The sequence below is a fragment of the Babylonia areolata genome, chromosome 17 (genome assembly GCF_041734735.1).
Source record: "Babylonia areolata isolate BAREFJ2019XMU chromosome 17, ASM4173473v1, whole genome shotgun sequence".
Lineage (NCBI taxonomy): Eukaryota > Metazoa > Mollusca > Gastropoda > Neogastropoda > Buccinidae > Babylonia > Babylonia areolata.
Genome location: NC_134892.1, coordinates 22,808,192 through 22,828,191, shown reverse-complemented (window position 1 = coordinate 22,828,191; position 20,000 = coordinate 22,808,192). Strand labels below are relative to the sequence as shown.

At 41.8% G+C, this 20,000-nt stretch overlaps 1 protein-coding gene across 10 annotated transcripts in view; it reads right to left on the bottom strand.

Annotated features, from left to right (window-relative positions):
• Window positions 1–198: 198 nt before the first annotated feature.
• The window catches only part of LOC143291758 (uncharacterized), a 26,497-nt gene continuing 6,695 nt past the window's right edge, over window positions 199–20,000 (bottom strand). For 3 of the 10 annotated variants that reach the window (XM_076601888.1, XM_076601883.1, XM_076601879.1), the window contains 9 exons: window positions 18,048–18,116; window positions 14,718–14,786; window positions 11,888–12,017; window positions 8,921–9,037; window positions 7,967–8,023; window positions 7,368–7,484; window positions 6,427–6,483; window positions 5,808–5,924; window positions 199–4,778 (listed from right to left, as the gene is read on the bottom strand). In XM_076601888.1, coding sequence (XP_076458003.1) covers window positions 4,682–4,778; window positions 5,808–5,924; window positions 6,427–6,483; window positions 7,368–7,484; window positions 7,967–8,023; window positions 8,921–9,037; window positions 11,888–12,017; window positions 14,718–14,786; window positions 18,048–18,116 — 830 coding nt within the window. In that variant the 3' untranslated portion in view covers window positions 199–4,681. The remainder of the gene's footprint in view (window positions 4,779–5,807; window positions 5,925–6,426; window positions 6,484–7,367; window positions 7,485–7,966; window positions 8,024–8,920; window positions 9,038–11,887; window positions 12,018–14,717; window positions 14,787–18,047; window positions 18,117–20,000) is intronic. The other 7 variants (XM_076601889.1, XM_076601885.1, XM_076601882.1 and 4 more) reach the window with 6 other exon arrangements.

Genomic DNA, 20,000 nt, shown 5'->3' with positions numbered 1-20,000 from the left:
GGGTAGTGGGGGGTAGAGTAGGACGGGGGGGGGGTAGTGGGGGGTAGAGTAGGACAGGAGGAGGGGTAGTGGGGGGTAGAGTAGGACAGGGGGAGGGGTAGTGGGGGGTAGAGTAGGACGGGGGGGGGGGGTAGTGGGGGGTAGAGTAGGACAGGGGGAGGGGTAGTGGGGGGTAGAGTAGGACAGGAGGAGGGGTAGTGGGGGGTAGAGTAGGACAGGAGGAGGGGTAGTGGGGGGTAGAGTAGGACAGGGGGAGGGGTAGTGGGGGGTACAGTAGGACAGGAGGAAGGGGGTAGAGTAGGACAGGGGGAGGGGTAGTGGGGGTAGAGTAGGACAGGGGGAGGGGTAGTGGGGGTAGAGTAGGACAGGGGGAGGGGTAGTGGGGGTAGAGTAGGACAGGGGGAGGGGTATTGGGGGTACAGTAGGACAGGGGGGGGGTAGTGGGGGTAGATTAGGACAGGGGTAGGGGTAGTCCACCCAGATATATTCAGCCAATCTTATTCAGCCACGCGAGGAGGGAGAGGCTGACAGTGACATTCTTGAGATTCTTGGTTCCGCACAAACAAAAAGAAAAACGTGTGTTCGAGGTTTGATTAGAGGTTATGGTTTTGATGTGAGTTAGGATGCAGGCATCGGTTTTCAGGGTAATGAAGCTTGATCGAGTTTCTGATAAACAAAGGCCGGTAATTTCCAACCTCATTAAATTTTTGGGTTTAGGATTGCAGCGCAGGTGAAAAAAAAATGAAAAAAAAGTTCCGTATTTTAAGGACATTTTCTTTATTTCTCTGTTTCATACGCAGTTTGACACGATGCTGAGATATTGTTTATTAAATAGTATATGCACTGAGAGAAGTTGTGTCATAAGTAGCCTCTTTTCTTCGCGTGACGTTTGCATAATGAACCTATTAATAGAAATTTGTTCTCACTCAGAAATGGTCAATAAATAAATAAATAAATAAATAACAGTCATGTCATTGGACGGGAAGACAGGCACATGACGGTAAGGGGATACTGGTGTGTAGAGTGGACGGATTCGGATATCACAGTTTCTTTACCAGATAACTAAATAAATAAAGGTCCAGATGCAAAAGTTCTTTGAAACCAGAGTGTTTCCTAGTCAGGAAACTACTCTCTGGGTATCTTTTGCTTGTGACCTAGTTCTCCTATCATTCAATGCCGGCTCTGTGCCTTGATCCACAACTGAAGCAAACAACTGGGCAAATGCTGAACACGTGGCAAGAAGCTGAACAGAGTGTCACGATGCTGTTTCGGTAAACATGCTGATCATGGTTTGGGCGTTCGTTACTGGCAGTGAAATTTCTCACAACCACAATACCTGATACAATAAACACCCTGCAGTTTTACGTTTCTTACGCATCACCAACAGTAACAACCACTATCATCAATATCGCAATAGTCATCATTACCTGTCGATCTTATACATCCTTGCTTTTAAAAAAAATAATTTGATGATGACGATAACCACGACGATGATGACAATGAAAATGGTATCTGAAACAGGTCAAAGATCACATTTTATTTCTTATTGTTTCTAAATAAGACACATCGGCATGACTATCATTATATATCTACAAATATCATTATCAAAAAATTTTAAAAGTTGTTTTGCCGACAAACTGTCATGATAACAATTGTTTATCAATTTACATCGTTATCAGATAATAGTTTAGACCCCATACTGCCATAATTACAATTGTTCTCACCAAATCAAATGATGCACTCTCTCTCTCTCTCTCTTAAAGATAAAAGATCCGTTGGTTGAACACTGGATCGGAATTCCAATGCCTGACAGATTCTGACAGATACTACTGTTTCCCTCGTATATGATAATTATAGCTGGAACTTAGTGACACATTACATATTTGTTTAAGAGATGTCAGAATATCAGAATCACACATTATCTTCTCAATTGATGAAGATATCCCTTTTAAAAAGATAGTTTGTCAGACTCATCCAACACTGTTAACCCAGATATATTCAATCAATCTTATCAGACCCATCCAACACTGTCCACACAGATATATTCAATCAATCTTATCAGACCCATCCAACACTGTCCACACAGATATATTTACTCAATCGTTTTCAGCCACGCGAGGTGGCAGAGTCCGACACTGACATTCTTGGCATTCTTGGTCCCGCACAAACAAAAAGAAAAACGTGTGCTCGGGGTTTGATTAGAAGTTATGGTTTTGATGTAAGTTAGGATTACAATGATTGCTTTGACATGTGAAAATTCTGGATTGATGCTGGACAACATGCGTCATTCTGTTGCAGGACAAGGGAGATAACTTCGCAGCTGAAAACTGCTGCCTGGGGAAGTATATATTTTTTATCTTCTAGATTTTTTTCGTAAGTAAACAACCGACAGAAAAAACCCTCTAATATATATGTAAAAAACTGTGTTCTAGAGTGTTGTTGGTTCGATTCCAAGCAGTTCACCCTACTTAGCAAAAGCAACACACACTAAGGCAGCACACACTGCCTACTTCAAGTACTTCCTACAAGCAGACACACAAGGAGACACACAAGCAGACACACAAGCAGAAAACTAAAATACACATGAGTAAAAGAAAAAGCTTCTATGATTTTATAAGTATGATGAAGTGTGTTTCCTCCATACCTATTTTGTTTGTTTATTTGTTTGTTCGTTCGTTAGTTTGTTGTTGATGATGAAAAAAGAAAAGAAAAAAAAGAAAAGAAAAGAAGAAACACTAGCAGTAGCAATCGACCTTGAAGATGCCTACAATAAAGTCCAGTTTGCGCACCTCATGGAGCTGCTACTAAGGTATGGAGTAAGTTTGACACTGACAAGATGGATAGCAGCAGCGCTTCAGTAAAGAACCGTCGTCCTACGCCTCGGAGATTGGATGTCTGCACCTTCTAAACTATCCATGGGACTGCCACAAGGGTCTCCGCTCTCTCCTGTCCTCTACAATGTCTACACGAAGGGCCTTGCAGACTTAAACAACAATGGAATAGCTCGGGTGCTTACACTTGCAGATGATGGCCTGGTCTTCAAAACTTCGAAAGATGCTCAGGAAAGAACTAAAGCCGTCCAGAAACAACTAAACAATATTGCTCAATGGTGCAAAGACACAGGATCTTCCATCAATCCAGTGAAAGCCCAAACGTTGCTGTGCACCCTCAACAACAAAACCGCGAGCAAATCACCACCTTCTGTGTCTTTCGATGGGATTCAAATCGAGAAAACTGAATGCCTACGCTACCTAGGAATACACTTCGACAGGATGCTGACCTTCAGAAAACATACGGAAAATACTGTTCTCAAATGCAAAAAGGGCCTTTCAGTCTTAAAAGCAATGGCAACCAAAGGTATTGAACAACGCCACCTTTTCCTGCTATACCAATCACTCGTCCTCAGTGTGAACGACTACGGACTTGGGCTAACAACACCGTCTCAAAGCAACCTCCTAAAATTAGAAAGAGTACAAAATGAAGCTATGAGGCTGATCCTTGGAACAACAAAAGACACGCCCACAGAAACCATGCGATACCTGCTTGACCTTCCTTCATTGCAGGCCAGAAACAAGTTAGAACAGGTCAAGACCTACTTCAACGCATTAGAAAACCCTCAAAACCCACTGCATGACGCAGTCAAACAACCAAAAGGCAGCCGTCTAGGACGAGGAAGATCATGGATGGGGCAAGCAGAAGACACAATCCAGCTAGTATGCCGACTACAAGACCTGAAAGAAACAAAAGAATGGGAGAAAAACCCCGAAAACCTCAACCATCTATTCAACACAGCCATTTCACCCACTCTAGGAAGACATTGTCTGGAATGGCCAGAGGGCAAAACTGATGCGGAAGTGAAGCTACTCGTAGAAGAAAACAGTAAAGAAGAGGACATCATCATATACACAGATGGCTCAGTCACCAAAGACCAGTCTGGTTGGGGATTCACTGCGAAACAAAATGGAAAAACAATCTGGGAAGAGAATGCTGCCTACAAAGTCACAAACTCCAGCCTAACGATGGAAGTTGAAGCTGCGACACATGCCCTCCAGTGGCTATCGTCCATCCATACGCCCGGAAACCAACATGCCATGATTCTAACCGACTCAATGAACCTCATACAGAAAATTGAAAACGGAATAGGAAGCCCAGAGTGGCATAAGGCAATGCGCAACTTTCAGATTAAAAAACTCACATGGTCATACTGCCCGGGACATGCAGGTGTTAAGGGAAATGAGCGAGCTGACAGACTTGCTGGTAACGCAACACCAACGAGTGGCCTACATCTAGGAAAATTGGAAATCCTCAGAAAAGTCAAAGAATATAAAAACAGAACAGGTACAAGGCCATCACACCATCGATCGATTTGTTGAGGGATTGCTTTTGCCGAGGATTGCTTTTGTTGAGGGTTGCTTTTGTTGAGAGTTGCTTTTTTTTAGGGTTGCTTTTGTGGGTTGCTTTTGTTGAGGATTGCTTTTGTTGAGGGTTGCTTTTGTTGAGGATTGCTTTTGTTGAGGGTTGCTTTTGTTGAGGATTGCGTTTTTCCCCCAAAATAAAACGACACGGGTTGAAAGAAGTAAAAGTGTTACCCAGTTGTGGTGAAAGACTGTCCGGCCATAGGATCTGGGATCAGACTCATCTCTACACATTCAGGTCTTCGTCTTCAGCGTTTTCATCTTCATCACCACCGGTGGGTCCCTGGGAGAAGCAAAGGTTCTTTCTCCTCCTCCTCCTCAGGTGTCTTCTCAGGTGTCTCCACAGTTTCTTCCTCAGTGTCCCTGAAGAAAAAGGTGGCACCATCAGCAAAGGTACTGCCAAATTTAATTCTACTGTCACCTACTATGACACATATCAACTTTGACAGTAGCAGGATTGACATGTCTGACTGACAAATTTTTGCATGGACAGTGTGTTGTCAAGGACAACGCCGAGGTTCCTGACTGAACTGGAAAGAGGGATGGATGTACTGCCAAGTTTCATTGTGTCAGTTGTGATGGAAGAGATTTTTTGTTTAGTTCCTATGCTCATTGCTTCAGTTTTGTCCGCGTTCAATTGTAACTTATTTAGAGTCATCCAATTTTGAATATCCAGGAAGCAGTTGGATGTTTCTTGCAAGAGCGACGACAGGTTTTCCAGGTGTATCACTCTTCTGGAGTTGAGTGTCATCAGCATAAGAATGATGACTGACATTATGGCGGTTGATAATTTCAGCGAGAGGAGCAGTGTACAGTGTGAAGAGCACTGGGCCTAAAACAGATCCCTGTGGGACTCCATGTTCAATTTTAACGGGTTCAGACTGGAAATTATCAACAATGACAGACTGGAATCGATCAGTGAGATAAGATTTGAACCAGTTTAGAACAGTGCCGCTGATACCAAATGTAAAATGAAGACAGGAAATAAGGATTGAATGGTCTATCGTGTCAAAGGCGGCTGACAAGTCGAGAAGAGTGAGAAGGGAGATCTGTCCTGAGTCGGACGCTAGCAGTAGGTTATTCAGGATGTGGAGGAGAGTGCTTTCGGTGCTGTGATCAGCACGATAGGCAGACTGAAATGGGTGGATGAGATTGTTGAAACAAAGGTGATTGTTGAGCTGCTTCAGGACAGCTTTTTCAATACAAGTAATATAATACAAGTTTATAAACTGGAAACTACATACAGCAGTTTCATCAAATTAAAGCAGTTTCATGCATTATAGAATAGAATAAAGCTAAAAGTTTTGGGAGGAAGTTCAGTAAAGATCTAAAATACTTATGGAATAATAATTTCTAGCAAACACACGTGTCTGTGTGTTCACTACCACTTACCCGTGTTCACCTCCTGCTTCATGTTCATCCCGTTGTTCCTGTGCTTCTAGCTCCACTACCCCTCTTCCACTTTCTTCCATCCGCATCTCCGGGGATTGATCACGCTGACGAATACGTCTGAAATAAAAAGAACAAGAATATGGATAATGATGATAATGCCAATAATATAGCAGGGGAAGGCACGCTTGTCTTTGGTGAAAAAACTTTAAATTGTACCCGCGGATCCCCACCATGGCAAAGGTAAGTTGCCTTCACGAAAAATGGATTTTGTCTTGATTACCATCCCAGTGGTCCGGGCCTTTGTGACTCCCGGGAATGGGTTCAGAACTCTCTCTCTCTCTCTCTCTTTCTCTCTCTCTCTCACACACACACACACACACACACACACACACACACACACACACACACACACACACACACACACACACACACACACACACACACACAAAGAACGCCAAAAAAAATTACCAATGTATACGGACGACACACATTCCTGCGATAAAATACAACGTAGGGGAATTATCAAATTCCACACAGATGAACTGTAATAATGTACATATGTATCGGACATAACTGACTTCACACACGCACGTGTCTGTGTGTGTTCGCTTCAACTTACTCAGGTTCAGCACCTGCTCTGCTTTCAGCTTGTTGTAGAGAGGATGGACCACTGCTGCTGAAACCACAAGAACATGAACAGGGATATTGATGATATTGCCAATGGTGTAGCAGAATATGACAGTTTACTTACCCATTTCTTGCTTTTGATAAGAACGTATGTATGTATGTATGTATGTATGTATGTATGTGTATAGGCTGGGGGGAGGGGTGGGGAGGGGGGGGGGGGGGGTCAGGGGTGACGAAACACAGAGGAGCCAACGAGACCACGACCATGTTCCTCCAGTGACTGTACCCCCGAATACGCCAAAGAATAGGACACTGAAAACCTTGACAAGACTCACCCCAAGCGCGGAAGTGGAAGGGATCGAAACTGAGGTCACCATGAGAGCAGGGCATGAAAGGCCACAAAATTTGAGACTTTCTTTATATTGATGAAGGATGATGAGGATAACAGCGATGATGATGAATATGTTGCTATGGAGGCCCATTTAGGTTTAGGACTACGTAAGGCTGTACTCTACGCTTCCTGTCATTATGATATCCTGGCGTCAACCAGACCCGAGAGATACAGACACTTGCAGTGTCTGGAAATTAGAACAACACACCCATAGACGCATCCGTACAAAATAAGTCATTTTGTAGAAGTTCGACACGAGATTCAGTAGTACCTTATCTCTTACAGATAAACTGCATGATGCGGTTTCATGTGTAGTTCACCCACCCACACACCCAGCAATAAACACACGCGCACGCACACACACATGCATTTAACAATAGCTTGTTCCTTAATACACACAGAGACACGTATTTACATAATATAATAATATAATGTTGGGGAAATGTTGACACAGCTGAATCATAACATTTAGCTTACATGTGTTTCTGACACAACTGTATCACGGTTCACACCCACGTGTCTGTGTGTTCACTATCACTTACCCGTGTTCACCTCCTGCTTCATGTTCACCCCGTTGTTCCTGTGCTTCTGGCTCCCCTACCCCTCTTCCACTTTCTTCCATCGGCATCCCCGGGGATTGATCACGCTGACGAATAGGTCTGAAATAAAAAGAACAAGAATATGGATAATGATGATAATGCCAATAATATAGCAGGGGAAGGCATGCTTGTCTTTGGTGAAAAAACTTTAAATTGTACCTGCGGATCCCCACCATGGCAAAGGTAAGTTGCCTTCACGAAAAATGGATTTTGTCTTGATTACCATCCCAGTGGTCCGGGCCTTTGTGACTCCCGGGAATGGGTTCAGAACTCTCTCTCTCTCTCACTCTTTCTCTCTCTCACACACACACACACACACACACACACACACACACACACACACACACACACACACACACACACACACACAAAGAACGCCAAAAAAAATTACCAATGTATACGGACGACACACATTCCTGCGATAAAATACAACGTAGGGGAATTATCAAATTCCACACAGATGAACTGTAATAATGTACATATGTATCGGACATAACTGACTTCACACACGCACGTGTCTGTGTGTGTTCGCTTCAACTTACTCAGGTTCAGCACCTGCTCTGCTTTCAGCTTGTTGTAGAGAGGATGGACCACTGCTGCTGAAACCACAAGAACATGAACAGGGATATTGATGATATTGCCAATGGTGTAGCAGAATATGACAGTTTACTTACCCATTTCTTGCTTTTGATAAGAACGTATGTATGTATGTATGTATGTATGTATGTATGTATGTATGTATGTATGTGTATAGGCTGGGGGGAGGGGTGGGGAGGGGGGGGGGGGGTCAGGGGTGACGAAACACAGAGCCAACGAGACCACGACCATGTTCCTCCAGTGACTGTACCCCCGAATACGCCAAAGAATAGGACACTGAAAACCTTGACAAGACTCACCCCAAGCGCGGAAGTGGAAGGGATCGAAACTGAGGTCACCATGAGAGCAGGGCATGAAAGGCCATAAAATTTGAGACTTTTTTTTTTTATTGATGAAGGATGATGAGGATAACAACGGTGATGATGAATATGTTGCTATGGAGGCCCATTTAGGTTTAGGACTACGTGAGGCTGTACTCTACGCTTCCTGTCATTATGATATCCTGGCGTCAACCAGACCCGAGAGATACAGACACTTGCAGTGTCTGGAAATTAGAACAACACACCCATAGACGCATCCGTACAAAATAAGTCATTTTGTAGAAGTTCGACACGAGATTCAATAGTACCTTATCTCTTACAGATAAACTGCATGATGCGGTTTCATGTGTAGTTCACCCACCCACACACCCAGCAATAAACACACGCGCACGCACACACACATGCATTTAACAATAGCTTGTTCGTTTATACACACACAGACACGTATCTCCATAATATAATAATATAATGTAGGGGAAATGTTGACACAGCTGAATCATAACATTTAGCTTACATGTGTTTCTGACACAACTGTATCACGGTTCACACCCACGTGTCTGTGTGTTCACTATCACTTACCCGTGTTCACCTCCTGCTTCATGTTCACCCCGTTGTTCCCGTGCTTCTAGCTCCACTACCTCTCTTCCATTTTCTTCCATCTGCTTCTCCGGGGATTGACCACACTGACGAATACGTCTGAAATAAAAAGAACAAGACATGGATAATGATGGTAATGCCAATAATATAACGGAGGAAGCCACGTTTGTCAATCATTTCCTTTGGAGCGGTATGACATTGTGTTTCTTGTCCCCAGTTAAAAGTAAAGAAGAAGGAAACCCTGAGCAGGCCAGGCACAATGACACTAACTGCTGCCAAAAACGCCATAGTGTGCAGGAGTGATTCAATCTCTTGTTCAATATTTATCTATTATTTTGTTTTGCTTTTTTTGTGTGCGTGGTTTCATGCAACGTTGCATGCGCGTCTTATAAACCGTTTTAAGGTTTAATTGATATTAAAATTGATTCTGATTCTGATTCTAACTGCACAATCTGTGTCTTTACTGAATACGCATATTCAAAAAAGGGTATTAAATTAACTAGAGTGAACATACTGAAAATTTCAGTCAACGGGATATCCCGATCAGACATTTTGCCTGAAAAGTCTGTCAGTGTGGGAATCGTTGTACATACGTAAGGCCCAACCACTTTTGTTTTGAAGTATCTGAGCAGTCAAGTCATGGAAATGAGAGGAATACGATACGATACGGTACAGATACGTACCTATACATATGAACTGTTTGAATCTTAGTTAACAGCGGATTCGATGTGGCTAAGACTGTATACCACAAATCAGCACAACATTTCAACAGACCTGCATAAATTGGATTTTTTACGGTGAGCATAAAAATATGATTTGGATCGCAATGTTAACGTTTAACTTTAGTAATTCAATTGCAAGATAAGAAAATATCCTTGAAATAGGAGATTATAATACTCCTATTTCTACTACATTTCTGACCAGATTGTTCAAGAAGCCTTAATCATCTCTGTTCATGTCAGCAATGGCAAAAGATCAAAGCACACATCGAAAAAGCACACCTGACCACTTATGCACGTCTTATGCATTCATGTATGTGGGCGTGTACGTGTGAGTGTATGCGTGCGTGTACGTGAAAGAGAAGTGTACACATGACGACAACCACAGAATCACAGGTTGTGTCTGTGGTGCGTGTGATGGTGGGCCATGGTGCTGCCACTGTCTGTTGCCGTGTGGGTTTTCTTGTGGGACCATTTTTTCCACCGTACAGTTTCAGTTTCAGTAGCTCAAGGACGCGTCACTGCGTTCGGACAAATCCATATACGCTACACCACATCTGCCAAGCAGATGCCTGACCAGCAGCGTAACCCAACGCGCTTAGTCAGGCCTTGAGAGAAAAAAAATATATAGATAGATAGATAGATAAGCGTACAGACATAAATAAATAAATAATAATTATGATATAAAAAAAGTAGTAGTAATGAAAATAATGATAAAATAATAATAATAATAAATAAATAATTAAATAAATAAGACAACAATGATGATAAATAAGCAAATAAATATAAAACATGAAGACACACATTCACACATACACCCACACATGCATAACAGATATACCCCAAAAACGCAGTTTCACAGATATGAAAGCACAGTCAAATACATATAAACGTACATGAGCTCCAACACACACACACACACACACACACACACACACACACACACACACACACACACACACACACACACACACACACACACACACACACACCACAAATTTCCCTGCACCTCCTCTACCCCCTCCTCCACACACTCATTTCTAGTCTATGTATCGCAGCTTCCACGGCACACACACACACACACACACACACACACACACACACACACACACACACACACACACACACACACACACACACACACAAACACGCACACGCACACACACAGACACTCACACATACAGATGAACGCTTACTTGTACAAGCACACACACACACGCCCATATCTCCCCCCCCCCAAGCCCCCCCCCCCCCCCACACACACATATATATATATATATATAGTGTAGGCATGCATACACTCACATACCTCATCCTCTACCTCACCTCCTCCCTGCACCCCCACCTCCCCCTCACACACACACACACAACACACACACACACACACACATGCACAGAACTCTCCTGACACTTGTGTACACTTACACTCTCACGCATGCACAAACGCACTCAAAAACACAGACCCACACATACACACAAACACACACATACACACACGCACAGAGGCTGCCACTGATTGGCCGCAAGAGGGATGGGAAAAGATCTCTGATGCCAAGAACGTGGCGTCTAGTGTGTTGCTCAGTCTATTGTATTTGGAAAAGCCCACAGAGACTCTGTTCCGTTTTGAAGAAATTTGCGCAATGTTGGTTTGGAAATGATGCCGATATTTGTTTGATTTGCAAAGCATCGTGCTCTACCTTTCATGCTAGACTTACGGCCGCTCCCTCTCTCTGCTTTTATTTCTTTGAGACGATCGATGGTGTGATGGCCTTGTACCTGTTCCTTTTGATATTCTTTGACTTTTCTGAGGATTTCCGATTTTCCTAGATGTAGGCCGCTCGTTGGTGTTGCGTTACCAGCAAGTCTGTCAGCTCGCTCATTTCCCTTAACTCCTGCATGTCCCGGGCAGTATGACCATGTGAGGTTTTTTTATCTGAAAGTTGCGCATTGCCTTATGCCACTCTGGGCTTCCCATTCCGTTTTCAATTCTCTGTATGAGGTTCATTGAGTCTGTTAGAATCATGGCATGTTGGTTTCCGGGCATATGGATGGACAATAGCCACTGGAGGGCATGTGTCACAGCTTCAGCTTCCATCGTTAGGCTGGAGGTTATGACTTTGTAGGCAGCATTCTCTTCTCTAACTGTTTTTCCATTTTGTTTCGCAGTGAATCCCCAACCGGATTGGTCTTTGGTGTACATGTACAGTGTACACAACTTTGTAAAATTCACCTTCTGCGGTAGACAAGGCATCCCACTATGGCTCCCACTATGGCTCCCACTATGACGACACAGACGCAGACAACGACGGCGATAGCGGGGACATTTGGTCCAACATCTCGTTTTTCATCAGAGCCAGAATCTGTGGGAATCAAACAAATACGTATCATTCCTATCCATACTATGTTTTTGTCAATTAACATCATCATTCTTGTCGTTTTGTTGTTTACGACACTTGGAAGTTCCGGATCTGTTTATCATAATGCGTTCAGGTGACGTCACATGATGATGTGTTGTACGTCACCAGCAACACGTCACTTAGCTGGAAAATGTAAGACTATATAACTTTTATGAACCGAAGTATCTTCGTATCTCCAAGCACTGAAAATATGACACATTGTGTGGCTTTCCTTTTGACCTGAAACAAGTCCATTAATTGTTCATTGTGAGACAGACGGAACTATGTTGTTTTGAAAGAAACTCATTCGATGCGGCAGTTTGATAATCATAACAATAATCGTGGGTATTTGTTGAGCGCTTTCCTCCCTGAGTGGTAGCTCAAAGCGTTTTACAATAAACATTGAACACACACACACACACACACACACACACACACACACACACACACACACACACACACACACACACACACACACACACACACACATTCCCTTTCCACATAAAACACTCTGTCTTCTACAAACACTAACATTCTCAACACAAAAATGTTTCCTCACTTCCACAAACATTTACATACTCAACACAAAATAGTGACTTCACTTTCACAAACATTAACATGTTCAACAACAACAAAAAATGACTTCACTTTTACAAAAGTTAACATACCACAAAAAGTGACATCGTTTCCACAAACGTTAACATACTCAACACATAAAATGACTTCACTTTCACAAATGTTAACATGCCACAAAAAGTGACATAACTTTCACAAACATTTGCATGCTCAACACAAAAAGTGACTTCACTTTCGCAAATATCAACATACTCAACACAAATATGACTTCACTTTCACAAACATTAACATAGTTAACACAAACATTACTTCACTTTCGCACACGTTAAATAATCAACACAAAAAAGTGACTACACTTTCACAATCATTCAATCAATCAAAAACACTTTATTAATCCACATGGAAATTAAGTTGTGCAATCACAATCACATACTCAACACAAAAAATAGTTACTTCACTTTCACAATCACGATTGGCATCAGAGTTCTTTTCCCATCCCTCTCGCGGCCAATCAGTGGCAGCCTCTGTGCGTGTGTGTATGTGTGTGTTTGTGTGTATGTGTGGGTCTGTGTTTTTGAGTGCGTTTGTGCATGTGCGAGAGTGTAAGTGTACACAAGTGTCAGGAGAGTCCTGTGCATGTGCGTGTGTGTGCGTGTGTGTGTGTGTGTGTGTGTGTGTGTGTGTGTGTGTGTGTGTGTGTGTGAGGGGGAGGTGGGGGTGCAGAGAGGAGGTGGGGTAGAGGATGAGGTATGTGAGTGTATGCATGGCTACACTGTGGGAGCAACAGGATATTGGGATATATATATATATATATATATATATATATATATATATATATACAAGTAAGTGTTCATCTGTGTGTGTGTGTGTGTGTGTGTGTGTGTGTGCCGTGGAAGCTGCGATACATAGACTAGAAATGAGTGTGTGGAGGAGGGGGGTAGAGGAGGTGCAGGGTAATGTGTGTGGTGTGTGTGTGTGTTGGAGCTCATGTACGTTTATATGTATTTGACTGTGCTTTTATATCTGTGAAACTGCATGTTTGGTGCATATCTGTTATGCATGTGTGGGTGAATGTATGAATGTGTGTCTTCATGTTTTCCATTTATTTGCTTATTTATCATCATTGTTGTCTTATTTATTTATTTATTTATTATTATTATTATTATTATTATTATTATCATTACTACTACCTTTTTTATATCATAATTATTATCAATTAATTAATTTATTTATGTAAGCTTATCTATTATTCATTCACCGTTTTTTTTTTTTCTCAAGGCCTGACTAAGCGCGTTGGGTTACGCTGCTGGTCAGGCATCTGCTTGGCAGATGTGGTGTAGCGTATATGGATTTGTCCGAACGCAGTGACGCCTCCTTGAGCTACTGAAACTGAAACTGAAACTCACAATCACTAACATCCTCAACACAAAAAAGTGACTTCTCTTTCATAAACATTAGCGTATTCAACACAAAAAAGTGACTACATTTTCACAAACATTAAAATACTCAACACAAAAAAGTGACTACACTTTCACAAACATTATTTGTATTTTGTATTTCTTTTTATCACAGCAGATTTCTCTGTGAAATTCGGGCTGCTCTCTCCAGGGAGAACGTGTCGCTACACCACAGCGCCACCCTTTTTTTTTCTTTTAATCTTGTTCTGCGTGTAGTTTTATTTGTTTTTCCTATCGAAGTGGATTTTTCTACATAATTTTGCGAGGAACAACCCTTTTGTTGCCGTGGGTTCTTTTACGTGCGCTAAGTGAATGCTGCACACGGGACCTCGGTTGTTCGTCTCATCCGAATGACTAGCGTCCAGACCACCACTCAAGGTGAAGTGGAGGGGGAGAAGATATCGGCGGCTGAGCCGTGATTCGAACCAGCGCGCTCAGATTCTCTCGCTTCCTAGGCGGACGCGTTACCTCTAGACCATCACTCCACACTCTCAGCACAAACAGTGGCATCACTTTGACAACTATCAACACGTTCAACACAAAAAGTGACTTTCATTCAATCACTGTCATACATTTCGCCCACATCTACTCTTTCACAGAACTGAAGAAGGAAAAAATTGACAGTGCATACCTTTGTCCGTTCCTGACTGAGAAGGCCCCACAGTTGTTGATGGGGATGTGTTGGTGGTAGGGACGGTACCTTCGTATAATGATAAAAAATAATGATAATAATTATAATAGTAATAATCATCACCATCATAATCATTGTTATTATCATTATCATCATCATCATCATCATCATCATCATCATTACTAGTAGTAGTGGTGTTTTGTTTCCAAATTTATTTTCTTTAATCGATTTTAAATAAATATACATATATACAACAACAACAACAAAAACAACGATGATGATGATGATGATGATGATAATAATAATATTAATAATAATAATAATAATAATCATAATCATAATAATGATGATAATAATGACGACGAAACAACAACAACAACAACAACAATAATAATAATAATAATAATAATAATTGTTATTATTATGTACTTCTGTATGCGCAAAGGGTATTTAAAGACACACCACTTGTGAACAGGGCACAGGAATGACGATATCAAGCTACGATATCGCTAAACACACTATCTAAGCATTTGAATTTGTTTGGCGTCCATTTTGGATGCGTTTCCATAGCGACAGGTGGTGAAAGTGAATAAAAACATGTTACTTTTTTTTTTTAATACATTTTAAAAACTATTTATTTTTAAATCAACACAAAAACTAACTAATATTACTTAAAAGAATGCATGGTGATTTGTACTGCCATGTCTCCGATAAAATTTTAAAAATTTATATATATAACATCACTCACCTCTCCTACCTCTCCCCGTAATAAAATGTCCAGATACAAACTCACTGCACACAGACACATCGATGCACACACCCAAAGACAGTTCTGGAGATGGAGAATGATCAGTATTTTGTTGTTGAAACAAGTACGTTTTACGATTAGAAGTGCAAGGCTTTAAAGTGGAGCAGTGTCAGATGTTCTGTGGTAGAGATTTCCAACAACAAAAATGAGAAAAAAGCCAGGGTTGTAGAGTGTACATGTTTGTGAAGGGGGTAAACAGACAAGGGAAATAACCTAAGGGTGGTTGTGGAGGAGTTAAACAGACAAGGGAAATAACTGAAGGGTGGTTGTGGACATGATAAACAGACAAGGGAAATAACCTGTGTGGTTGTGGACGGCGATAAACAGACAAGGGAAATAACTGAAGGGTGGTTGTGGACGGAGATAAACAGACAAGGGGAATAAGCTTACGGTGGCTCGTCAGGGCTGAAGCCCTTCTCAGCGAAGGTTTGAAAAGCCCCTCCATCCCCCCTTCCCACCACCCCCACCCCCACTCCCTCTGCGTTCTAGCATTTGCTTAACTCAAGGCCTGACAAAGCTCGTCAGGATATGCTGCTGTCAGGAATCTGCACAACAGATGTGGTGCAGCGTATCATTATGGATTTGCCCGATCGCAGTGACGCCTCCTTGAAAAAACAAACAAACTGAAAAAAATATTTAATAGAGGGGACAGACAGGTAAGGGAAATGATGGTGGCTGGAGAGCAGCAGTATTCTCATCATCATCATCATCATCATCATCATCATCAGCAGCAGCAGCAGCAGCAGCAGCAGCAGCAACAGTATCAGCAGCAGCAGTATCAGCAACAGCATCATCATCATCATCATCAGCAGCAGCAGCAGCAGTATCGTCATCATCATCAGCATCATCAACAGCAGCAGCAGCAGTACGATCATCATCAGCAGCAGCAACAGCAGCAGCAGCAGTGATGGAGTGGAATGATGGCCTAGAGGTAACGTGTCCGCCTAGGAAGCGAGAGAATCTGGAGCGCGCTGGTTCGATTCACCGCTCAGCCGCCGATATTTTCTCCCCCATCCACTAGAGCTTGAGTGGTGGTCTGGACGCTAGTCATTCGGATGAGACGATAAACCGAGTTCCCGTGAAATGTAGAAATGCAGTAGAAATAGGAGTATTATAATCTCCTATTTCAAGGTTATTTTCTTATCTTGCAATTGAATTACTACAGTTAAAAGTTAACATTGCGATCCAAACACATGATTGTGTGTTGTACGTCACCAACAACACGCCAACACGTCACTGCGGACCTGCGTATTTTGCACACAACTTGTGAGCCTTTTCCTCCGCTCTTTCTGCATGATAGGAATTAGCTGGAAAATGTAAGACTATATAACGTATCTCCAAGCACTGAAAATATGACACATTGTGTGGCTTTCCTTTTGACCTGAAACAAGTCCATTAATTGTTCATTGTGAGACAGACGGAACTATGTTGTTTTGAAAGAAACTCATTCGATGCGGCAGTTTGATAATCATAACAATAATCGTGGGTATTTGTTGAGCGCTTTCCTCCCTGAGTGGTAGCTCAAAGCGTTTTACAATAAACATTGAACACACACACACACACACACACACACACACACACACACACACACACACACACACACACACACACACACATTCCCACATAAAACACTCTGTCTTCTACAAACACTAACATTCTCAACACAAAAATGTTTCCTCACTTCTACAAACATTTACATACTCAACACAAAATAGTGACTTCACTTTCACAAACATTAACATGTTCAACAACAACAAAAAATGACTTCACTTTCACAAACATTAACATACCACAAAAAGTGACATAACTTTCACAAACATTAACATACTCAACACAAAAATTGTCTTCACTTTCACAAATGTTAACATGCCACAAAAAGTGGCATAACTTTCACAAACATTAGCATGCTCAACACAAAAAGTGACTTCACTTTCGCAAATGTTAAATACTCAACACAAAAAAGTGACTACACTTTCACAATCATTCGATCAATCAGTTAACCAAAAACTCTTTATTAATCCACATGTCGCTACACCACAGCGCCCCACCCCCCACCCCCGCCCCTCCCTGTTTTTTTTTTTTTTTTTAAATTTTGTCCTGCGTGTAGTTTTATTTGTTTTTCCTATCGAAGTGGATTTTTCTACATAATTTTGCCAGGAATAACCCTTTTGTTGCCGTGGGTTCTTTTACGTGCGCTAAGTGAATGCTGCACACGGGACCTCGGTTGTTCGTCTCATCCGAATGACTGGCGTCCAGACCACCACTCAAGGTGAAGCGGAGGTGGAGAAAATATCGGCGGCTGAGCCGTGATTCGAACCAGCGCGCTCAGATTCTCTCGCTTCCTAGGCGGACGCGTTACCTCTAGACCATCACTCCACACTCTCAACACAAACAGTGGCATCACTTTGACAACTATCAACACATTCAACACAAAAAGTGACTTTCATTCAATCACTGTCATACATTTCGCCCACATCTACTCTTTCACAAAACTGAAGAAGGAAAAAATTGACAGTGCATACCTTTGACCGTTCCTGACTGAGAAGGCCCCACAGTTGTTGATGGGGATGTGTTGGTGGTAGGGACGGTACCTTCGTATAATGATAAAAAATAATGATAATAATTATAATAGTAATAATCATCACCATCATAATCATTGTTATTATCATTATCATCATCATCATCATCATCATCATTACTAGTAGTAGTGGTGTTTTTTTTCCAAATGTATTTTCTTTAATCGATTTTAAATAAATATACATATATACAACAACAACAACAACAAAAACAACAACGATGATGATGATGATGATGATGATGATGATAATAATAATAATAATAATAATAATAATAATCATAATGATGATAATAATGACGACGAAACAACAACAACAACAACAACAACAACAACAATAATAATAATAATCATAATAATTGTTATTATTATGTACATCTGTATGTGCAAAGGGTATTTAAAGACACACCTCTTGTGAACAGGGCACAGGAATGACGATATCAAGCTACGATATCGCTAAACACACTATCTAAGCATTTGAATTTGTTTGGCGTCCATTTTGGATGCGTTTCCATAGCGACAGGTGGTGAAAGTGAATAAAAACATGTTACTTTTTTTTTTTAAATACATTTTAAAAACTATTTATTTTTAAATCAACACAAAAACTAACTAATATTACTTAAAAGAATGCATGGTGATTTGTACTGCCATGTCTCCGATAAAATTTAAAAAATTTATATATATATATATATATATATATATAACATCACTCACCTCTCCTACCTCTCCCCGTAATAAAATGTCTAGATACAAACTCACTGCACACAGACACATCGATGCACACACCCAAGGACAGTTCTGGAGATGGAGAATGATCAGTATTTTGTTGTTGAAACAAGTACGTTTTACGATTAGAAGTGCAAGGCTTTAAAGTGGAGCAGTGTCAGATATTCTGTGGTAGAGATTTAAAAAGAAAAAAAAAAGCAAAAAAAAAAAAAAAAGCCAGGGTTGTAGAGTGTAAATGTTTGTGAAGGGGGTGAACAGACAAGGGGAATAACCTAAGGGTGGTAGTGGAGGAGTAATACAGACAAGGGAAATAACGAAGGGTGGTTGTGGACGGGATAAACAGACAAGGGAAATAACCGAAGGACTGTAGTGGAGGAGTAATACAGACAAGGGAAATAACCGAAGGTTGCTTGTGGACGGGATAAACAGACAAGGGAAATAACCGAAGGACGGTAACGGAGGAGTTAAACAGACAAGGGAAATAACCGAAGGGTGGTTGTGGTGGAGATAAACAGACAAGGGGAATAACCGAAGGACGGTAGTGGAAGAGTTAAATAGACAAGGGAAATAACCGCAGGACGGTAATGGAGTTAAATAAACAAGGGAAATAACCGAAGGGTGGTTGTGGTGGAGATAAACAGACAAGGGAAATAACCGAAGGGTGGTTGTGGACGGCGATAAACAGACAAGGGAAATAACCGAAGGGTGGTTGTGGACAGGATAAACAGACAAGGGAAATAACCGAAGGGTGGTTGTGGACGGCGATAAACAGACAAGGGAAATAACCGAAGGGTGGTTGTGGACGGAGATAAACAGACAAGGGGAATAAGCTTACGGTGGCTCGTCAGGGATGAAGCCCTTCTCAGCGAAGGTTTGACAAGCCCCTCCCCCCGTTCCCCCCCCCCCTTCCCACACCCCCACTCCCTCTGCGTTCTAGCATTTGCTTAACTCAAGGCCTGACAAAGCTCGTCAGGATATGCTGCTGTCAGGCATCTGCACAACAGATGTGGTGCAGCGTATCATTATGGATTTGCCCGATCGCAGTGACGCCTCCTTGAAAAACAAACTGAAATGGAGGGGACAGACAGGCAAGAGAAATGATGGTGGCTGGAGAGCAGCAGCAGTATCAGCATCATCATCATCATCATCATCAGCAGCAGCAGCAGCAGCAGCA